At 43.2% G+C, this 16,315-nt stretch overlaps 1 protein-coding gene across 1 annotated transcript in view; it reads right to left on the reverse strand.

The window, feature by feature from the left end:
- The window catches only part of WDHD1 (WD repeat and HMG-box DNA binding protein 1), a 35,710-nt gene that overhangs the window by 14,273 nt on the left and 5,122 nt on the right, over window positions 1-16,315 (reverse strand). The window contains exons 3-11 of the mRNA XM_053475564.1: window positions 12,229-12,340; window positions 9,177-9,328; window positions 8,818-8,929; window positions 7,162-7,212; window positions 6,856-6,951; window positions 6,662-6,754; window positions 4,463-4,569; window positions 1,805-1,946; window positions 205-394 (exon numbers count right to left, since the gene is read on the reverse strand). Coding sequence (XP_053331539.1) covers window positions 205-394; window positions 1,805-1,946; window positions 4,463-4,569; window positions 6,662-6,754; window positions 6,856-6,951; window positions 7,162-7,212; window positions 8,818-8,929; window positions 9,177-9,328; window positions 12,229-12,340 — 1,055 coding nt within the window. The remainder of the gene's footprint in view (window positions 1-204; window positions 395-1,804; window positions 1,947-4,462; window positions 4,570-6,661; window positions 6,755-6,855; window positions 6,952-7,161; window positions 7,213-8,817; window positions 8,930-9,176; window positions 9,329-12,228; window positions 12,341-16,315) is intronic.

The following is a 16,315-nucleotide window of genomic DNA, read 5'->3' on the forward strand; positions in this document are numbered from 1 at the left end:
AATATTCTAGTATTCTACAAAAATGGAAAATATTTTTCCGGTTACAATCGTTACATATTGTATGCTAATCCAAAGTTAAGTTTTTTGCCAGAATTTTTAATAAATAAATAAAAAACAGGTTTGGTTTAACACTTCCCATTGCAGGTCCTCAACACTTGTGACCAAGATCTTGCTTGGTATAGACTAAAATAAAAGTAGTCATACCAAGAGAATTATCATCATCTAATATCACCCCTCTGTTCCTAATACGTCCAGACACAGGCATGAGGTTGTCCTCGTCCTCATCATTAACAGCTGCCCCCTCATGATCAATCATGTCTCCGTTGAGAAAGTCTTCATCATCGTCGTCCCCATCAAAGAGCTCATCATAATCCTTAGCTGCAGCACTGGGGACCTAGGAAAAAAAAATAAAAAATAGAAACTTTAGCGGAAACAGAACTGCATTTTTGTCAGGACATGTTTAGTTTAACTGAAATTGTGGTAAACGATGCATCATGTGATAAGATGTCACATGACCAAAAATGGGAATGTAAATATATACATATATACACACATACACTGTTATACACAACTGCACCGAGTATAATATCATCCACATAGTTTCATGCAAGACACAAATTAGCAAATGAAGTGAAAAGCCAGCTCAAACCATATGTTTGCTGATTAATAAGCAGATGTCGGGTTGCAGTCTCTGGCAGGTTATTCAAGCTCAAAATCCAGAGCACCCACTCCAACCACAAAGTGAAATAATAACCAAAAGCTGGCACTAGCGAAACGCGTTAAGGAGGGTCTCTGTTCTGTCAGCTGGCATGTACTATTTTTTTTGCTTAAAAATCTGACAATATAAATTGTTACTACGTGATGACAGACCCTAATAAAACGAACTATTATATGATTTTAATGTTTCGTTTTAGCGTCTCAACTTTATTATCTTGCATGACAAATTACAACATAAAGTTTCCAAACAACTTACCATATTGGCTTGAATATAGGCCGCACTTTTTTCCCCCACTTTAAGTCTTTAAAGTGGGGGTGCAGCCTATATTCGGGGTCTAGCGCCCGACGGCCGCGACATGCAGTCCCGGGCGCCGGGCAGGCACCAGGGTCAGGATACAGATCCCCGGCAGCGGTGCAGGGGACCTGTATCCTGCTCTCCGATACGCCTCCCCTGCCAGCACTTTCCACGGGGGGGAGGGGGGTGCCGGCACGGGAGGTTGTCTAAGCGCATTGTGCGGACGTTCACCAGCAGCGGAGGCTGTTTATCCGCATCGCCGCAGCCGGTGACCGTCCGCACGATGCGTTTTACCTCTGCCCCCAAGACTTACCAGAGCAGACTCCCGGGTGTCTTGTGGGGCCGGCGGGGGACATCTACGCAATACACGTATCCAACTTCCAGTGCCGGCACATCCGCTGAGTGCCGGAACCGGAAGTTGTATATACATGTCCCGTATTGGGCAAAGTGGCAGCATATCTCGGGGGGGGGGGGGGAGAGTGGCAGCATAGCTCGGGGGGGGACAGTGGCAGCATAGCTCGGGGGGGAGAAGGAGGACAGTGGCAGAATATCTCGGGGGGGCAGTGGCATCATATCTCAGGGGGGGACAGACTGGCAGCATGTTTTTTTGGTGCTATTTTAAAGAAAAAAAACTTTCTTTAAAAAAGCACCAAACTTTTAGGGTGTGGCCTATATCCGAGCCAATACGGTAAATTGCGACTCTCATTCGAGACCCATACATGAGAGGTGTTAAGTCAAATAATAACAGCATAGCATACATCCTGGGCATATGGCACAAACTTCAAACCTCACCTTGGTTTCCAATGTCTTTCCATCGCTTTGGCAGACGTTTTCTAGCAGACCCAAGTTCCCTTCTGTGTCTGTGTAGGCAACCTGAGACAGTCTTGGGTGCCAGGCCAACGCGCAAATGGTGTAACCCTTTTCATGTTTGATCCTTGTATTAAAAAAAAACAAAAAAAAAACGTTAACAGCTAGTGGGTTACGGAGATATAAATAAAATATTACATACACAGTATGTATTCTAATGTATGGGTTAGACATCTACGGAATAGGTACTATTATCTCCAACTGGCTTCCCAAAACAAGTAAAAGTTCAGCCAAATGCCTAAAATGGAACAGCATTACTAACAGACTTACTAGCAAAGCATTGCGTAACTACGACAACTGGCGTTGAGAGAAACGTCATTTATTGACCTATGATGTCACCACCAAAAAGGCAGTAGTTTCCTTAACCCCAGCACTCCTTCTGCCAAAATTAAGTAACACACAATATAAATATTAAACAGTATAGTATTGTGCAAATATTTTAGACAGGTGTGAAAAAAATGCTATAAAGTAAGAATGCTTTAAAGACACGTTAATAGTTTCTTTGTATCATTTAACAAAACGCAAAGTGAGTGAACAGAATAAAAATATAAATCAATCAATATCCAGTGTGACTGCCCTTTGCTTCAAAACAGCAACTATTCTTCTAAGTCAGCGGTTCTCAACCTTCCTAATGCCGCGTACAGTTCCTCATGTTGTGGTGACCCCCAACCATAGAATTATGTCATTAGATATTGTGAAATATGTGTTTTCCGATTGTCTTAGGCGACCCCTGTGAAAGGGTTGTTCGACCCCCCAAAGGGGTCGCGACCCACAGGTTCAGAACCGCTGTTCTAAGTCAACTCACACACAGTGTAAGGGACTGAGCAGGTAGGTTGTTCCAAACATCTTGGAGAACTTATCACAGCTCTTCTGTGGATTTAGGCAGCCACAGTTGCTTATTTCTCTTCATGTAATCCCAGACAGACTAGGTGATGCTGAGATCAGGGCTCTGCGGGGGACATACCTCAAGGATGCCTCCTTTATGTTGAAGATTGTTCTTAATGACCGAGTACATGACCTGCTGCAGAATAAATTTCAGGCCGATCGGATGCCTCCCTGATGGTATTGCATGATGGAGAAGTATCTGCCTGTACGTCTTAGCACTGAGGAAACCATTACTTCTGATCCACTCAACTCCACTTTTAGCCCCAAACATGCAAGGAACCTTCACCATGCAAACACTCGTTCTTCAGCCCTTCGGCGAACAAACTGCCTTCTGCTACAGCCAAATATTTCACCCCAGTTCTTATGTTTTCATAAATAGTTCAGTCACTTGGTCTTGTTTCCACATTGGATTATGGCTTTTTGGCCACAAGCACTCCATAAAAAAACACTTCTGACCAGACGTCTCCGGACAGTAGATGGATGTACCGCTATTTTTTTTGCCAAAGATCAACATCTTCCGATTGAGAAGTGGAGTAATCATGATGTGTCCTTGGCCGACCACCCTCTACGGTGCTCAACATTGCCCGTTTCTTTACGATTTTTACAAAGAGCTTGGACAGAACATCCGGGAAACCCGTCTGCCTTGGAAGTTCTGCCTGGGAGAGAGCTTGCTGATGCAGTATAACTACCTTGTGTCTTGTTGCTGTGCTCAGTCTTGCCGAGGTGTGTGACTTTTGGCATTAAACTGTCTCCAGTGAGTTCGGCTGGTCCTCATGCAGTTTTATTTCTCCTACACAGCTGTTTCAGTTACTTATTGTATTTCAACCTACGTATTAAATGATCATTGGCACCTGTTTGGTTTAATTGTTTAACCATGCAATCTAATTATATGCATAAAAAAATCCCAGACTGCAAGTGTACCAAGAAGAATTGATGCCGTTTTGAAGAAAAAGGGCAGTCATAGCAGATATTGATTGATTTAGATTTTTCTTCTATTCACTCACTTTGCAATTTGTTAAATGATACAAAGAAACTATTAACATGTTTAGTTTTGAAAGCATTTACTTTTGGCAGGTGAAAAATGCTCTAATGTTTGTACAGTACCTATTTATACATATACACACACACTATATAGTCAAAAATCTTGGGACAGCTGACCATTACACCAACAGGGAATTTTATGACATTGCACGCTATTTAATATGTAGTTAGTCTCCCCTTTGCAGCTATAACAGCTTCCACTCTTCTGTGAAGTTTTTCCACAAGATTTGGGGGGTTTCTGTGGGAATTTTTGCCCATTCATCCAGGAGAGCATTTGTGAGGTCCGGCACTGGATGAAAAAGCCTGGCTCTCAATCTCCGCTCATACATCAAGGTGTTCGATGTATCAATTACATACTAATGTCTATGCAATTACAATGCGGTGTCATCAAAGTCCCTGTAGGTGTAATGAGCAGGTGCCCCAATATTTTTTTCCATAAAGCGTATATAATAGCGCATACTGAGAATAGGACATAGAGGAACAAACCGAAGGCATAAGGAAAAGGTTCTATCTTTACTTTTGTTAAAAGTTACTATTAAGGTCCCTACAACACTATGACATTTGTTGGGTTCAAACATGGCACAAAAATTATGTATGTGTGTACTTGTTTAACAAACATTCACTATGCAGATTATACAAAAACATTGATGAAACTACCTTTCCATGCAGGCTTTGGTAGTTATGTTCCAGGCTACTATAACACCATCCACGCTCGCTGCTATAAGATACTGTCCACAGGGAGACCACGTCACCACGTTCAAAGGCTGAGAGGCAAGAGAAATAAAATTTAAAAAAAAGAAAATTAAAAAATTAACACTTATCTTGCATCAGAGGCGGTGTAGACAGGAATACGAGCTAATTTTCCTAAACAAAGAAAATACTAACATTACAGGTTTCAGAATAACCATTTTTAAAGAACCAGTCTTGCATAAATATGGCCATTGAACAAAATAATAAAAAATCTATACAGGAGGAATGTTGGAATCTAAAGCTAGAGGGTCACATGCTTAGATTTAATTTAAGGAAGTTGTACTTTACTGAGAGGGTGGTCGGTTAGTGGAACAGCCTCCCAGCAGAAGTGGTAGAGGCTAATACAGAGAGAGAATCTAAACTTGCATGGGATAGCCATAAAGCTATCTTACAGAGGCCAAAAACGGTCGTTAAACAGGAAATATGGCCAGATTAGATGAGCCAAAGTGATTTGATGGTAGATAAGAATCTAATGAATTTTATTGTAAGCAGTTCTGAGTGCAGTAATTTACTATTTCCTCGCATGTTAGAACATCAGAGGGTGTGGTATTTTAACTAACATTGATGGTAAGAGTTGATACTCGCTTCACGGATAGGGTATGCCAAACACACACACACAAGACCACAGGACTTACAAGAACACTGCATTAGAAACTTTTAAATAGTTTAAACTAGGGCTGCAAGTAACGATTATTTTCATAATCGATTAGTTGGCCGATTTTTTCGATTTATCGATCGGATAAAAAAAAAAACTATACAAATTTTTCGTTTAAAATAAAAACTTATAATTTACATTACGATGTGTCACTATTTCTCTAAGTTTTAATACCAAAAAAGTTTTACTAGTAAATATTAATTCATGTAAAGTATATTTTTTCATATTTAATAAAGAGTATGAGAAAAATGCCTCTTGTTTATATTTTCTTTTATTTGCCAACCTGCCCCCCAGTTATGCACATCTCACTCCCAGCTTGCAACTCTGCCCCATATATGCCTTATACCTCCTATATGCCAGATTCCACTGTGCCCTCTGATATGCCTAACACCCCCGATATGCCACTGTGCCTCGATATGCCTTATATCCCCCAATATGCCACTGTGCCCCGATATGCCTTATACCCCCTGATATGCCACCATGCCCTGATATGCCTTATACCCCCTATATGCCACTGTGCCCCCTGATATGCCTTACACCTTCTATATCCCCACTGTGCCCCCTGATATGCCTCATAGCCCCTTTATCCCACTGTGCCCCCCTGATATAAAAAAAAAATGACAGCGCTAAAGTAGGCATAAAATATTTACTTTAATGAATATAGAAAAAAAAAAGGATACACAATACAATATAAATATATGGACAATACAAACAATAAATCATATATTACAGCAATCCAAAAATAAAAAACACAAATTAAAGAATGCATAATTAATAGATCCCGAAAAAATTCTACCTGCCCCACCAGGTGTTAATATATCAACAAAAGAAACACAGGGCAAATACGCATAAAAATAAAGATAATACTCCATGGTTACCTTACCCAGTGGTGCTTACTTGCTCAGTTTTTCTTCTGCTGCTATATTAACCCCTGGTGGGGAAGATAGAAGTGAAGGGAAGTAGGGAGGTTGCGCACACTGCGCACTAAAATCCACAGACAGGCGCTTCTCCCCTCCGCTTCCGTTGGGACTTCCATGATGGAAGCCGCCCCGGAAGGTCACGTGACGCCGGGTTCAGTAATAGAAGCCCCGGCGGAAGGGGAGGGGAGAAGCGGAGGATGTCTGTGCGTTTTGCACAGACCCTCACCGGGTGGCAGAGAGGATCCAGGTCTCCTGCAGCTTTGCAGGGGGTCTGGATTCTACTGTTATAATCCGATCTCTATTTGAGATCGGATTATAGAAGGACGGGAGTTTTTCAGAGCATTTGCTCTGAAAAACAATTTTATAAAATCGATAAAAATCGATTCAACTAATAGATTACGAAAATCGTTGACCGCAATTTTCATAATCGATTATTATCAATTCGTTGTTTCAGTCCTAGTTTAAACCCAAAATAGCTTTTCACAGTTGAGACCTAAAAGGAGCAGACATAAGGATCACTATTAACTGTACCTGCACTATAAAGTCATCTGTGAGAGTAAAGCTCTTCTTCCAGGTGTCTCGTTCATATAAATGAACCATTTTGTCTACTGGTACTGCAAGTAACTGAAAATCAAAAGAACAGAAAAAAAAGCAAAAAAAAAGATATATAATTCTTAAAAGATACACCATCAAAGAGAATTAATAATCTGATTAAAGACAGGTACCTTTCCACTTTTCGGTTGCCACTCCAGCCGGCAGATGGACTTTGCATTGACAACATCGTTGCATTTCTGTAGCAGGGCAAGATTTGATTCACAACTCTGGTAAAGACAGACCACAAAATTAGATCTTTGCACAACAGATAGAAAAAATAAGCTTTCTACGCGATTCCTTATTAATCAGCAAACGCCCTTGTTTTCAGGTAATGTAACAAGCCAGACAGCTAGCACACAAAATGTAAAGCAAGCAGATGGATGTATTTATCGAGGGTATTATGCAAAAGTTTCTCCAGCTTTCAGTCCTGTACTCGCCTGCTGCGTGATATTCCAAATTCTTACAGTGCCGTCACAGCTTGAAGATGCCTTGATGGAATTAAATAAAAGAAACAGATGCATATTAGAGTAGGAAAACAAAATTGAATTGTTCATTAAATCTTATTATCAAGTATTATAACTTTCCTCTGAAGAATTAATTATATAGGGCTGCAACAACTAATCGATAAAATCGATAATCGATAATGAAAATTGTTGCCAACGAATTTCATTATCGATTAGTTGAATCGATTTTTATCGATTATAAAATGAGGGTTTTTTCAGAGCAAACGCTCTGAAAAATACCCCTCATTATATAATCCGTTTGAGTGACTCACAGCAGCAGCTCCTACTTACCAGTCCCTCCCTGTAATCACTGTGACAACTGGCCCCGCCCCCTTCCTTCTCCCAGAACCACATGGCTGTGACACTCATCTAACTGTAAGTATAAAATTAATATTTGGGCTGCTGAAAGTTAGAGGAGGTGGGGGTTAATTTAGGGGCAGTTATGGTTAATGGGGTGTTTAGGGTTAATTTAGGGGCAGCTGTGGTTAATGGGGTGTTTGGGGTTAATTGAGGCAGTTGTGGTTAAGGGGGTGTTTAGGGTTAATTTAGGGGCTGTTGTGGTTGATGGAGTCTTTAGGGTTAATTTAGGGGTAGTTATGGTTAATGGGGTGTTTAGGGTTAATTTAATGAGGAGGACTGAGGGTTAATTTAATAAGGTTAACTTAAGGTGCAGTTAGAGGTAAAGGGGGGCAGACTAAGGGGAATCTAAATCCGGGGGGCAGACTAAGGGGAATCTAAATCCGGGGGGCAGTGAAGATTAACCCAGTACTTATTTATAAAAGTATGGTGTCAGTGTGCTGTGAACGAGTCTGAATCTATGAGGGGACTATGAGGTATCTGGGGGGTAAAATGCATATCTGGGGAGGATGGAGTGACATATCTGGGGGTATAAGGCATATACAGTATATAAGGCATATGTGGGGAGGGCAGCGTGGCATGTCTGGGAGGCAGTGTGGCATGTCTGGGGAGGATGGAGTGGTGTATCAGGGGGTATAAGGCGTATCAGGCAGCGTGGCATATGTGGGAGGCAGCGTGGCATATGTGGGAGGCAGCGTGGCATATGTGGGAGGCAGCGTGGCATATGTGGGAGGCAGCGTGGCATATGTGGGAGGCAGCGTGGCATATGTGGGAGGCAGCGTGGCATATGTGGGAGGCAGCGTGGCATATGTGGGAGGCAGCGTGGCAAGCCTGGGCTCAAATGTGCATAAATTGGGGGGGCTAGTTGGGAAATAAAGACAAGAAATGCATTTTATCAAAGTTTTTTTTTTATTCTGCTGTCTGTATTTAACATCATTTGTTTATTAAATTACTTTAAATAAATGAAAAATGTACATTCATTTTTTTTATCCGATTAATCGAAAAAATAAATCGGCCAACTAATCGATTATGAAAATAATCGTTAGTTACAGCCCAAGTCTACACTGCAAGCAACAGCACTGTGTGCACAGTTAAGCACCTTATATGCCAGCATAACAACGAAAAGTCTTACGGTGTGCTTGAGTACAGGTGTGCTTTAGTTTATACATAAAACATACAGAACATTAGTAACAACGTAGCCAATATCAAAAATGTAAATTTTAGCAGTCGTACCAGGTAAACATTTTTGGGATCAAACGAGACACTTAAGATTGGGGCATCGTGTCCGCGCATGGTTGTCTGCTGGCTGCTGTCTTGCACATTCACAACTTTCACCAGGAAATCCCTACAATGTAATCAAATGTTTAATGGCACACTAATGGGCAACTATTTTAACATTATCAAGAACTCAAGGAGGTTTTTAACAGTACACCCACAAAAAATTGACAGACAGGGTAGACAGGCCAAATGGTTATCTGCTGTGAAGTTAATTAAAAGAGCAAGGATGATAGGGGCACTCAATAACAAATAGTTGAGACAACTTATAAGTAGAGGATGCACTTAAGACCGTAAGACGATATTTGCTCTCTTACCCTGAGCCTGCAGCTATACTTGTACCGTCACCATTGAAGACTACGTGATTAGCATAGGTAGTGAAACGGGTCAAAATTGCATCGGGGTCCCCATCTGGATATGTGTGTAACTGTATCGAATTGTTGGAAGAGGCAGTAACAACTTTTCCATTCTACAAAACAAAAACACAGCCAATTCTTGAGGAACTTAAGTACTTTGTTCTACTGCTATGCGCTGTAAACAAATATTGCTTCGAATAATAAAATTTTGAAAATTGAGTACATTTAATTTACACGCATAAAATACACTTGGACGATGGGTATATCCCATGTCTGACAGACAGGTGGATTGTAACCCAAGACATCAAAAAAATGAGTTCAACTACGGTATTTTTCATTAACTACAGAGTGGAGACTAAACGTATCAAGAACAAGATTTCTCCCCCAGACAGTTCTATATTTTACCATCGATGTTCCCCATTCACCCCGTGCCAGAGTAATTCTGAGCAAAACAAGCTACATGACAGCTAAACACCTGCGTGCGACTAAGCGCCATTGTTGGGACTCAAAACCCGTAAGTCGGTCACCTACTGGATGTTGAGTCCTCACTGAGGTTGGCCAAACGAGGCAAATAAAATTGACCTATTGAAATAAACTACCTTGTCTGACCTTGTTATTTTTCCCTGTGCTGCAGATCTGAATCACATTGTTTGATACCTAAGCACCATGCTGTTACCTAGCACACTGGTGCGGGGATCAGTAATTAACTCTGCAGCACGGGAATGCTGCAGTGGGAACATGTGAACACACATGCGCTAACTTTCACACATGAGATACCCAACGCCGTCGACTGGCACATCATAAGCTACCACTGCTTCAATGAAAGGGAGCTTCTAAGAGGTTCCTCCACAGGTTTATATTAACCCCTTGATGACAATTGCCGGTCCGGGCACGTCACGGAAAATCAAGTCGTTAACGACAAATGACGTGCCAGGACCGGCACGCCTTTAAACGGGTGCAGAAAGCGATCTACTTTCGCTTTCTGCACCCAAACGGCGTTGCAGTAATGCCTCGACCTCGAGGCATTCAGCAACGCCACGATCGACTCTAGGGGCCATCTCTGGCCCCTCCCCGGGGCGTCAACATCCGCCATATATTGTATGGCGGCGAACGCCCGTTTTAAAAGCGTTTAGGGGGCGATCAACGATGGTGTCGCTGGAATGCCTCGATCAGGAGGCATGCAGCAACACCAAACACTTACCTCTGGATGGACTGTGACCGCTCCGGAGAGCGATCACAACCGCCGCTGCCGGTGATCTTCACCATCAGCAAGATGGTGGCGGCCCGGGAAAAAAAACAATAAAGACGAAAAACTTAGCTAGACGGTCTCCAGACCCTCGAGAGAACTCTGGCTCCACTTGCAGGTTGAATACAGGTACTGCATTCAACCATGCAAGTCAATGGAGCCCAGATTTCTAATCACAGTGTGATTAGTAAAAATAAATTAAAAAATAATAAAATTAGAAAAAAATATTTAAAAAAAAAACTGTAAAATGTAAAAATAATTTGCCACTGATGTCACTATCAGGGGAACCTTCAAGTTGAAAAATATAATTTTGTGAGCAAGTCCTAAAATTAGCATATTAGCTTAAAACAATTCTTGCATGGAAAGTTAAAATACTGGCATATTAAATGCCCATGGGGTGTCTACTTTTAAAAAATGTATGATTTGATGGGGTAAAATGAATTGGCCGGGTTCAACAATGTCCCAATATACACAGGGGGGAGGATGGCCACACATCTAATTCCCAATTAGAAAAATTCACACGTACCAAATGTGGCCTTTTAGTTCCCCCCAAAAAAATGACAAACCCATGCATGTGGGGTATCACTGTACTCAGGAGATGTTGCTGAACACACATTGGGGTGTTGTGTTACGGCAGCATAAACCAGGAGCTGTAAATTCATACTTAAAGTAGGTGTGTGGGGGGAAAATACACAAAAAAATACTACTGCAAACTTAGAAAAAATTCTGGTCGTAAAATGTGTGCATGCAAAGAGTTAAAATACCAGCATTTAAAATACCCTGGGGTGTCTAGTTTTCAAAAATATATGGTTTTGTTGGGCACACTGAAATGGCCCGGCTCAAAGATGTACCAAATAGAGCATGGGCAGTGGATCCCCAAATGCCAAAGTTCAACATTGAAAAATGTGCATGTCCCAAATGTGGCCCTTTTGCCCCCAAACAGCCAGGCAAAATCATTCATGTGAGGTATCACTGCGCTCAGGAGATATTGCTAAACACATATGATTGTGACATATACCAGAACCTGTTTATTCATACCTGAAGTAAAATGTGTGTGAAAAAACAAATGCAAAAAACATTACTACCATAAAGTTTGACAAAGGCTGATGGTAGAATAAGTGCTTGGAAAGGGTTAAAATACTAGCATTTGGAATACCCTGGGCTGTCTTGTTTTCAAAGATATATGACTTGATGGGGTAAATTGCATTGGCCGGGTTCAAAGATACCTGAAATGGCACATGGGGGGAATAATGACCAGATTTGGAAAAATGGCTTTGAAATAGCAAAACGGTACCTGTACTTATTGCCCCATAACGTGCAGAAAAAAGCAAAAAAACATTGGGTATTTCTAAACTCAGGACAAATAGTAGAATCTATTTAGGTTTTTTCATTACCTTTTATAGATGAGTAAAAGATTTTTCAACTAAAAGTTAGAAACAGTCATTTTTTTCAAAATTTTTCACCATATTTTATACTTTTTTTAATAGTAAATAATATGATACAATCAAAACAATGGCATCTAAAGAAAGCCCTTCTTGTCCTGGAAAAAAACAATATATAATGTGTGTGGGTTCAGTAAACGGGAAAGAAGAAAATTACAGCTAAACACGAGCAGCGCAGAAATGTTAAAATGGCCATTGTCACGAAGGGTACAAAAAGTAAAATCAGCCTTTGTCACGAAGGGGTTAAACAGTAAAATAAACTCAGTTGATTACACGCTAAAATAAAACAAAAAAAGAAAACCAAACCGCAAGAACGAGCATTTACCTTTAGAGCAAATGAATACGCCTTTTCTCCAATATTTATTGATTTGGGATCATCGTCATCTATATTTTCCCAAATCCTTATGTCCCCATCACTGCCACAAGTTACCAAACAGCTGGAAAAAAAAATGATACAAGGCTTGCATTACTAAATTACGTGGAATATAATTAAGGCTGCAACTAATGATCATAATCAATTAGGTGGCAGATTATTTTTTAGATGAACCTATTAATCGGATGAAATTTTTTTTTAGTTTATCCAAAAACTCACAGGATGTTTAAAACAAACAACAGAATTAAAAAAAAAAAATAAAAAGAGAAAGAAAGAATTCTTACCTGGGAATTCCTTTTCCTTGTCCATTTCCAAGGTGGCACATGAGAGAAGAAGGCTCCGCCTACCAGGTAGGGCAGGAAACACTACAAAAAAAGGAGACCTCCCCCTTCCTCCCCAGTGTGGTTAAAAAGAAAGACTCAGACAAATAAAAGCCAAACAAAGAAAATTTAATGGGTGGGAGAAAAAGTGTGCCACCTTGGAAATGGACAAGGAAAAGGAATTCCCAGGTAAGAATTCTTTCTTTCCCTTTGCCATTCCAGGTGGCACATGAGAAGAATTAGCAAGATAGGGGGGGGAGGATTCCAGTCTGTAGGACACGCCGACCAAATTGAGACTCGTCCGAGAGGTGAAGATTCAGCCTGTAGTGCCTTACGAACGTATGAATCGACCTCCAGGTCGCTGCCTTACAAATAAGAGACGGAGACACCCCGGAGAGTTCAGCCCAGGAAGTCGAGACGGATCTGGTCGAGTGAGCCTTCAGGCCGGAGGGAGGTACTCTTCCCGCGGAGACGTAACATAAAGCGATTGCGTCTTTGAGGCAGCGGCTCACGGAAGCCCTGGATACTGACCTGCCCTTGAGGGTCCCCGCAAAGGACAGAAAGAGAGAATCGGATTTCTTCCAGGCAGACGTACGTGAGAGATAGGACAGGAGACATCTCCGCAGGTCTAGCGAGTGGAGTTCCAGTTCTTTGGGATTCTTGGGATCCGGACAGAGAGTAGGCAGGACGATCTCCTGATCCGAATGGAAAGGAGAGACTACTTTAGGGAGAAACTCCGGTGGCAAACGAAGGATAATGCAGTCCGGCAGAATCCTGAGAAAAGGTTCTACTCTGGAGAGAGCCTGGAGCTCGCTCACCCTCCTAGCAGAAGTGAGGGCTACTAGGAGGACAACCTTGTAGGTGAGCAGCTTTAGAGAGGTATCCTCTAGAGGCTCGAAGGGAGACGTGGTGAGCTGATGCAACACCAGGTTAAGGTCCCAGGGCGGGACCGACGGACGGAGCCTAGGGCGAAGTCTACACATTCCCTTAGAAAATCTGGAGATCCAAGGATGGGAAGCCAGATTGAAGTCCAAGAAGTTGCTGAGAGCTGAGATCTGGACCTTGATAGTAGCAGGTTGGAATCCTTTATCAAAGCCATCTTGAAAAAAACGCAGCACCTCACAGATAGATGGAGAGGATACTTCGTGCACATTGCACCAGGCGATGAATGTTTCCCAAACCTTCTGGTACTTGGCGGTCGTAGAATTTTTGCGGCTGGAGAGAATGGTGCTCACCACTGGTGCAGCTAATCCTTTAGAGGTCAGGATCTCCCTTTCAGAAGCCATGCGGAGAGGTTGAATCGGGAGGGATCTGGGTGGAGAACAGGACCTTGAACGAGAAGATCCTTGACCTGAGGAAGAAGCATGGGTTTGTCTATGGACAAGGTGGTAAGGTCCGAGAACCAAATTCTTCGAGGCCAGAAAGGAACAACCAGGATGACTTTTTGAGGGTTTTCCCGAATTTTCCGGAGCACTCTGGAGATAAGGGGAAGCGGAGGAAAAACGTATGCGAGATCGAAATCCCAGGTCTGCGAGAGTGCTTCCAGGCCTCGGGGACGGCCGACTGGTGAAAGAGAGAAAAACTCCTTTACCTGAGTGTTCAGATGCGTGGCCATCAGGTCTATCTGGGGAGTGCCCCATTTCTTTGTGATGAAGGTGAAGACCCTTTTGTTTAAGGACCATTCTCCCGGAGGTACTGAGTTCCTGCTGAGGTAATCCGCCTCCTGATTCAGTGAACCCTTGATATGGACCGCGGAGAGAGTACAGAGACTGAACTCCGCCCATCGGCAGATCTGAGCCGTCAGGGTCTGCAGGCGTCTGCTTCTGGTGCCACCCTGCTTGGAAAGGTAGGCCACCACGGTGACGTTGTCCGAAAGGATCCTGATGGACTTGTGCCGCAGGATTGGAGACCAGAACCTTAGAGCCCTCCAGACCGCCAGCAGTTCTAGAAGATTGATGTGCAGGCTTGATTCTTGAGGAGACCAGGTTCCCTGGGTAATATGGCTTCCCATGACAGCACCCCAGCCTGTCAAACTGGCGTCGGTGGAGATTACCACCCAATCTCTCGTCTGCCAAGGGAGTCCCTGTGAAAGCTTCTTGGCTGACAGCCACCAACGGAGTGACTCCCGAACGAAGGGAGAAAGCCGGACCTTCTTGCATAGGGACGTCCCGGAGCGATCCCAGTGATCCAGTAAAAACTGTTGAAGAGGTCTTGCGTGAGCCAGTGCCCAGGGAACCGCCGAGATGGAGGAGGTCATTAGACCGAGCAAAGACATGACGGATCTGAGGGACACTGATTTGCTCTGTAGGACCGCGTGTGTGAATTCCCGTAATCTTAGGATTTTGTCCTGCGGGAGAAACGTCTTCTGTACTTGGGAATCGAGGATCATTCCCAGAAAGGTCCGACGTCTGTTTGGAAGTAACTTTGACTTTAGAGCGTTCACCAACCATCCCAGGTTGTGGAGAGTCTTGAGGGAAAACTCTAGATGTGATTGGAGCAATGATGCCGAGGCTGCAATTAGGAGCCAATCGTCCAGGTATGGGACCACTTTGATGCATCTTTGTCTCAGGAAGGCCACGACCACTGACATGAGTTTCGTGAAGATCCGTGGTGCTGAAGCAATTCCAAACGGAAGGGCCCGAAACTGAAGATGACGAACACCTTGAGGCAGTGTAACGGCCAGGCGGAGGAATCTTTGGTGGTCTTCCCTGATGAGGACATGTAGATAGGCATCCCGCAGGTCTATAGTGACCATGAAGTCCCCCGATGAAATAATCTCCGTGGCGGACTTCAGAGATTCCATCCGAAACCTGTTGTATTTTATACAGGCATTTACCAACTGTAGGTTGATTATTAACCTGAATTTCCCGGATGGTTTTGGTACGACAAAGACGTGGGAATAGGTTCCCTCTCCTATTTCTAGATGAGGCACCGGGACTAGAGCCCTCTCGTGAATTAAGTTGTTGAGTGTGGAGAAAAATCCAGCTCTTTTCCAAGGATCTGCGGGGGGCATGGACAGCAGGAATTTCTGGGCAGGTAGGCGAGTAAACTCCAGTGCATAGCCTTGATTGATGATGCGAAGGACCCAGGGGTCTGAGGTGATCTCTTCCCAGGCATGAAAGAAACCGGTTAACCTGCCCCCTACTTGAAGCCTGCTGGCGTCAGAACCTTCCTGATTTACCGTCCCTGCCTCTGCCTCTTCCTCTCTGGAATCTACCTCTTGCGTAGGGTTTACCCCGAAAGGACTGGTAGTCTAGATTGGAGGTAGAGGGCCTGTAGAACTCCCTGTCTCTTGGAGCTCTATAATAATTAGACCTGAAACGAGGTGGTCCTTTCCTCTGAGGTAACCAGTGCTTGTCGCCCGTGGTGGATTCTAAAATCGTGTCGAGGTCGCTGCCGAAGAGGTGATTCCCCTGGAACGGAATGCTGCACAGCTTGTGTTTTGAGGCATTATCTGCAGACCACGACTTAAGCCAGAGCGCTCGTCTAGAAACCGCTGAAAGTGCCGTAGCTTTAGCAGATGCACGGACAGATTCAATGGAGGCATCGGAGATGAAGTCAATTGCTAAGCAGGTGTCGGACAGGTTTCTTGCGACCTGCTCAGTCCCTGGAATAGCTGCCAGGTCTTCCACCGCTTGTTGAAGCCAGATCTTAATGGCTCTAGAAGTTGACGCTATTGCAATGGTTGGACGAAAGTTCGCCGCTGCTCCTTCAAAAGC

This window comes from Spea bombifrons, chromosome 9 (assembly GCF_027358695.1).
Source record: "Spea bombifrons isolate aSpeBom1 chromosome 9, aSpeBom1.2.pri, whole genome shotgun sequence".
NCBI classification, from domain to species: Eukaryota; Metazoa; Chordata; class Amphibia; order Anura; family Pelobatidae; genus Spea; species Spea bombifrons.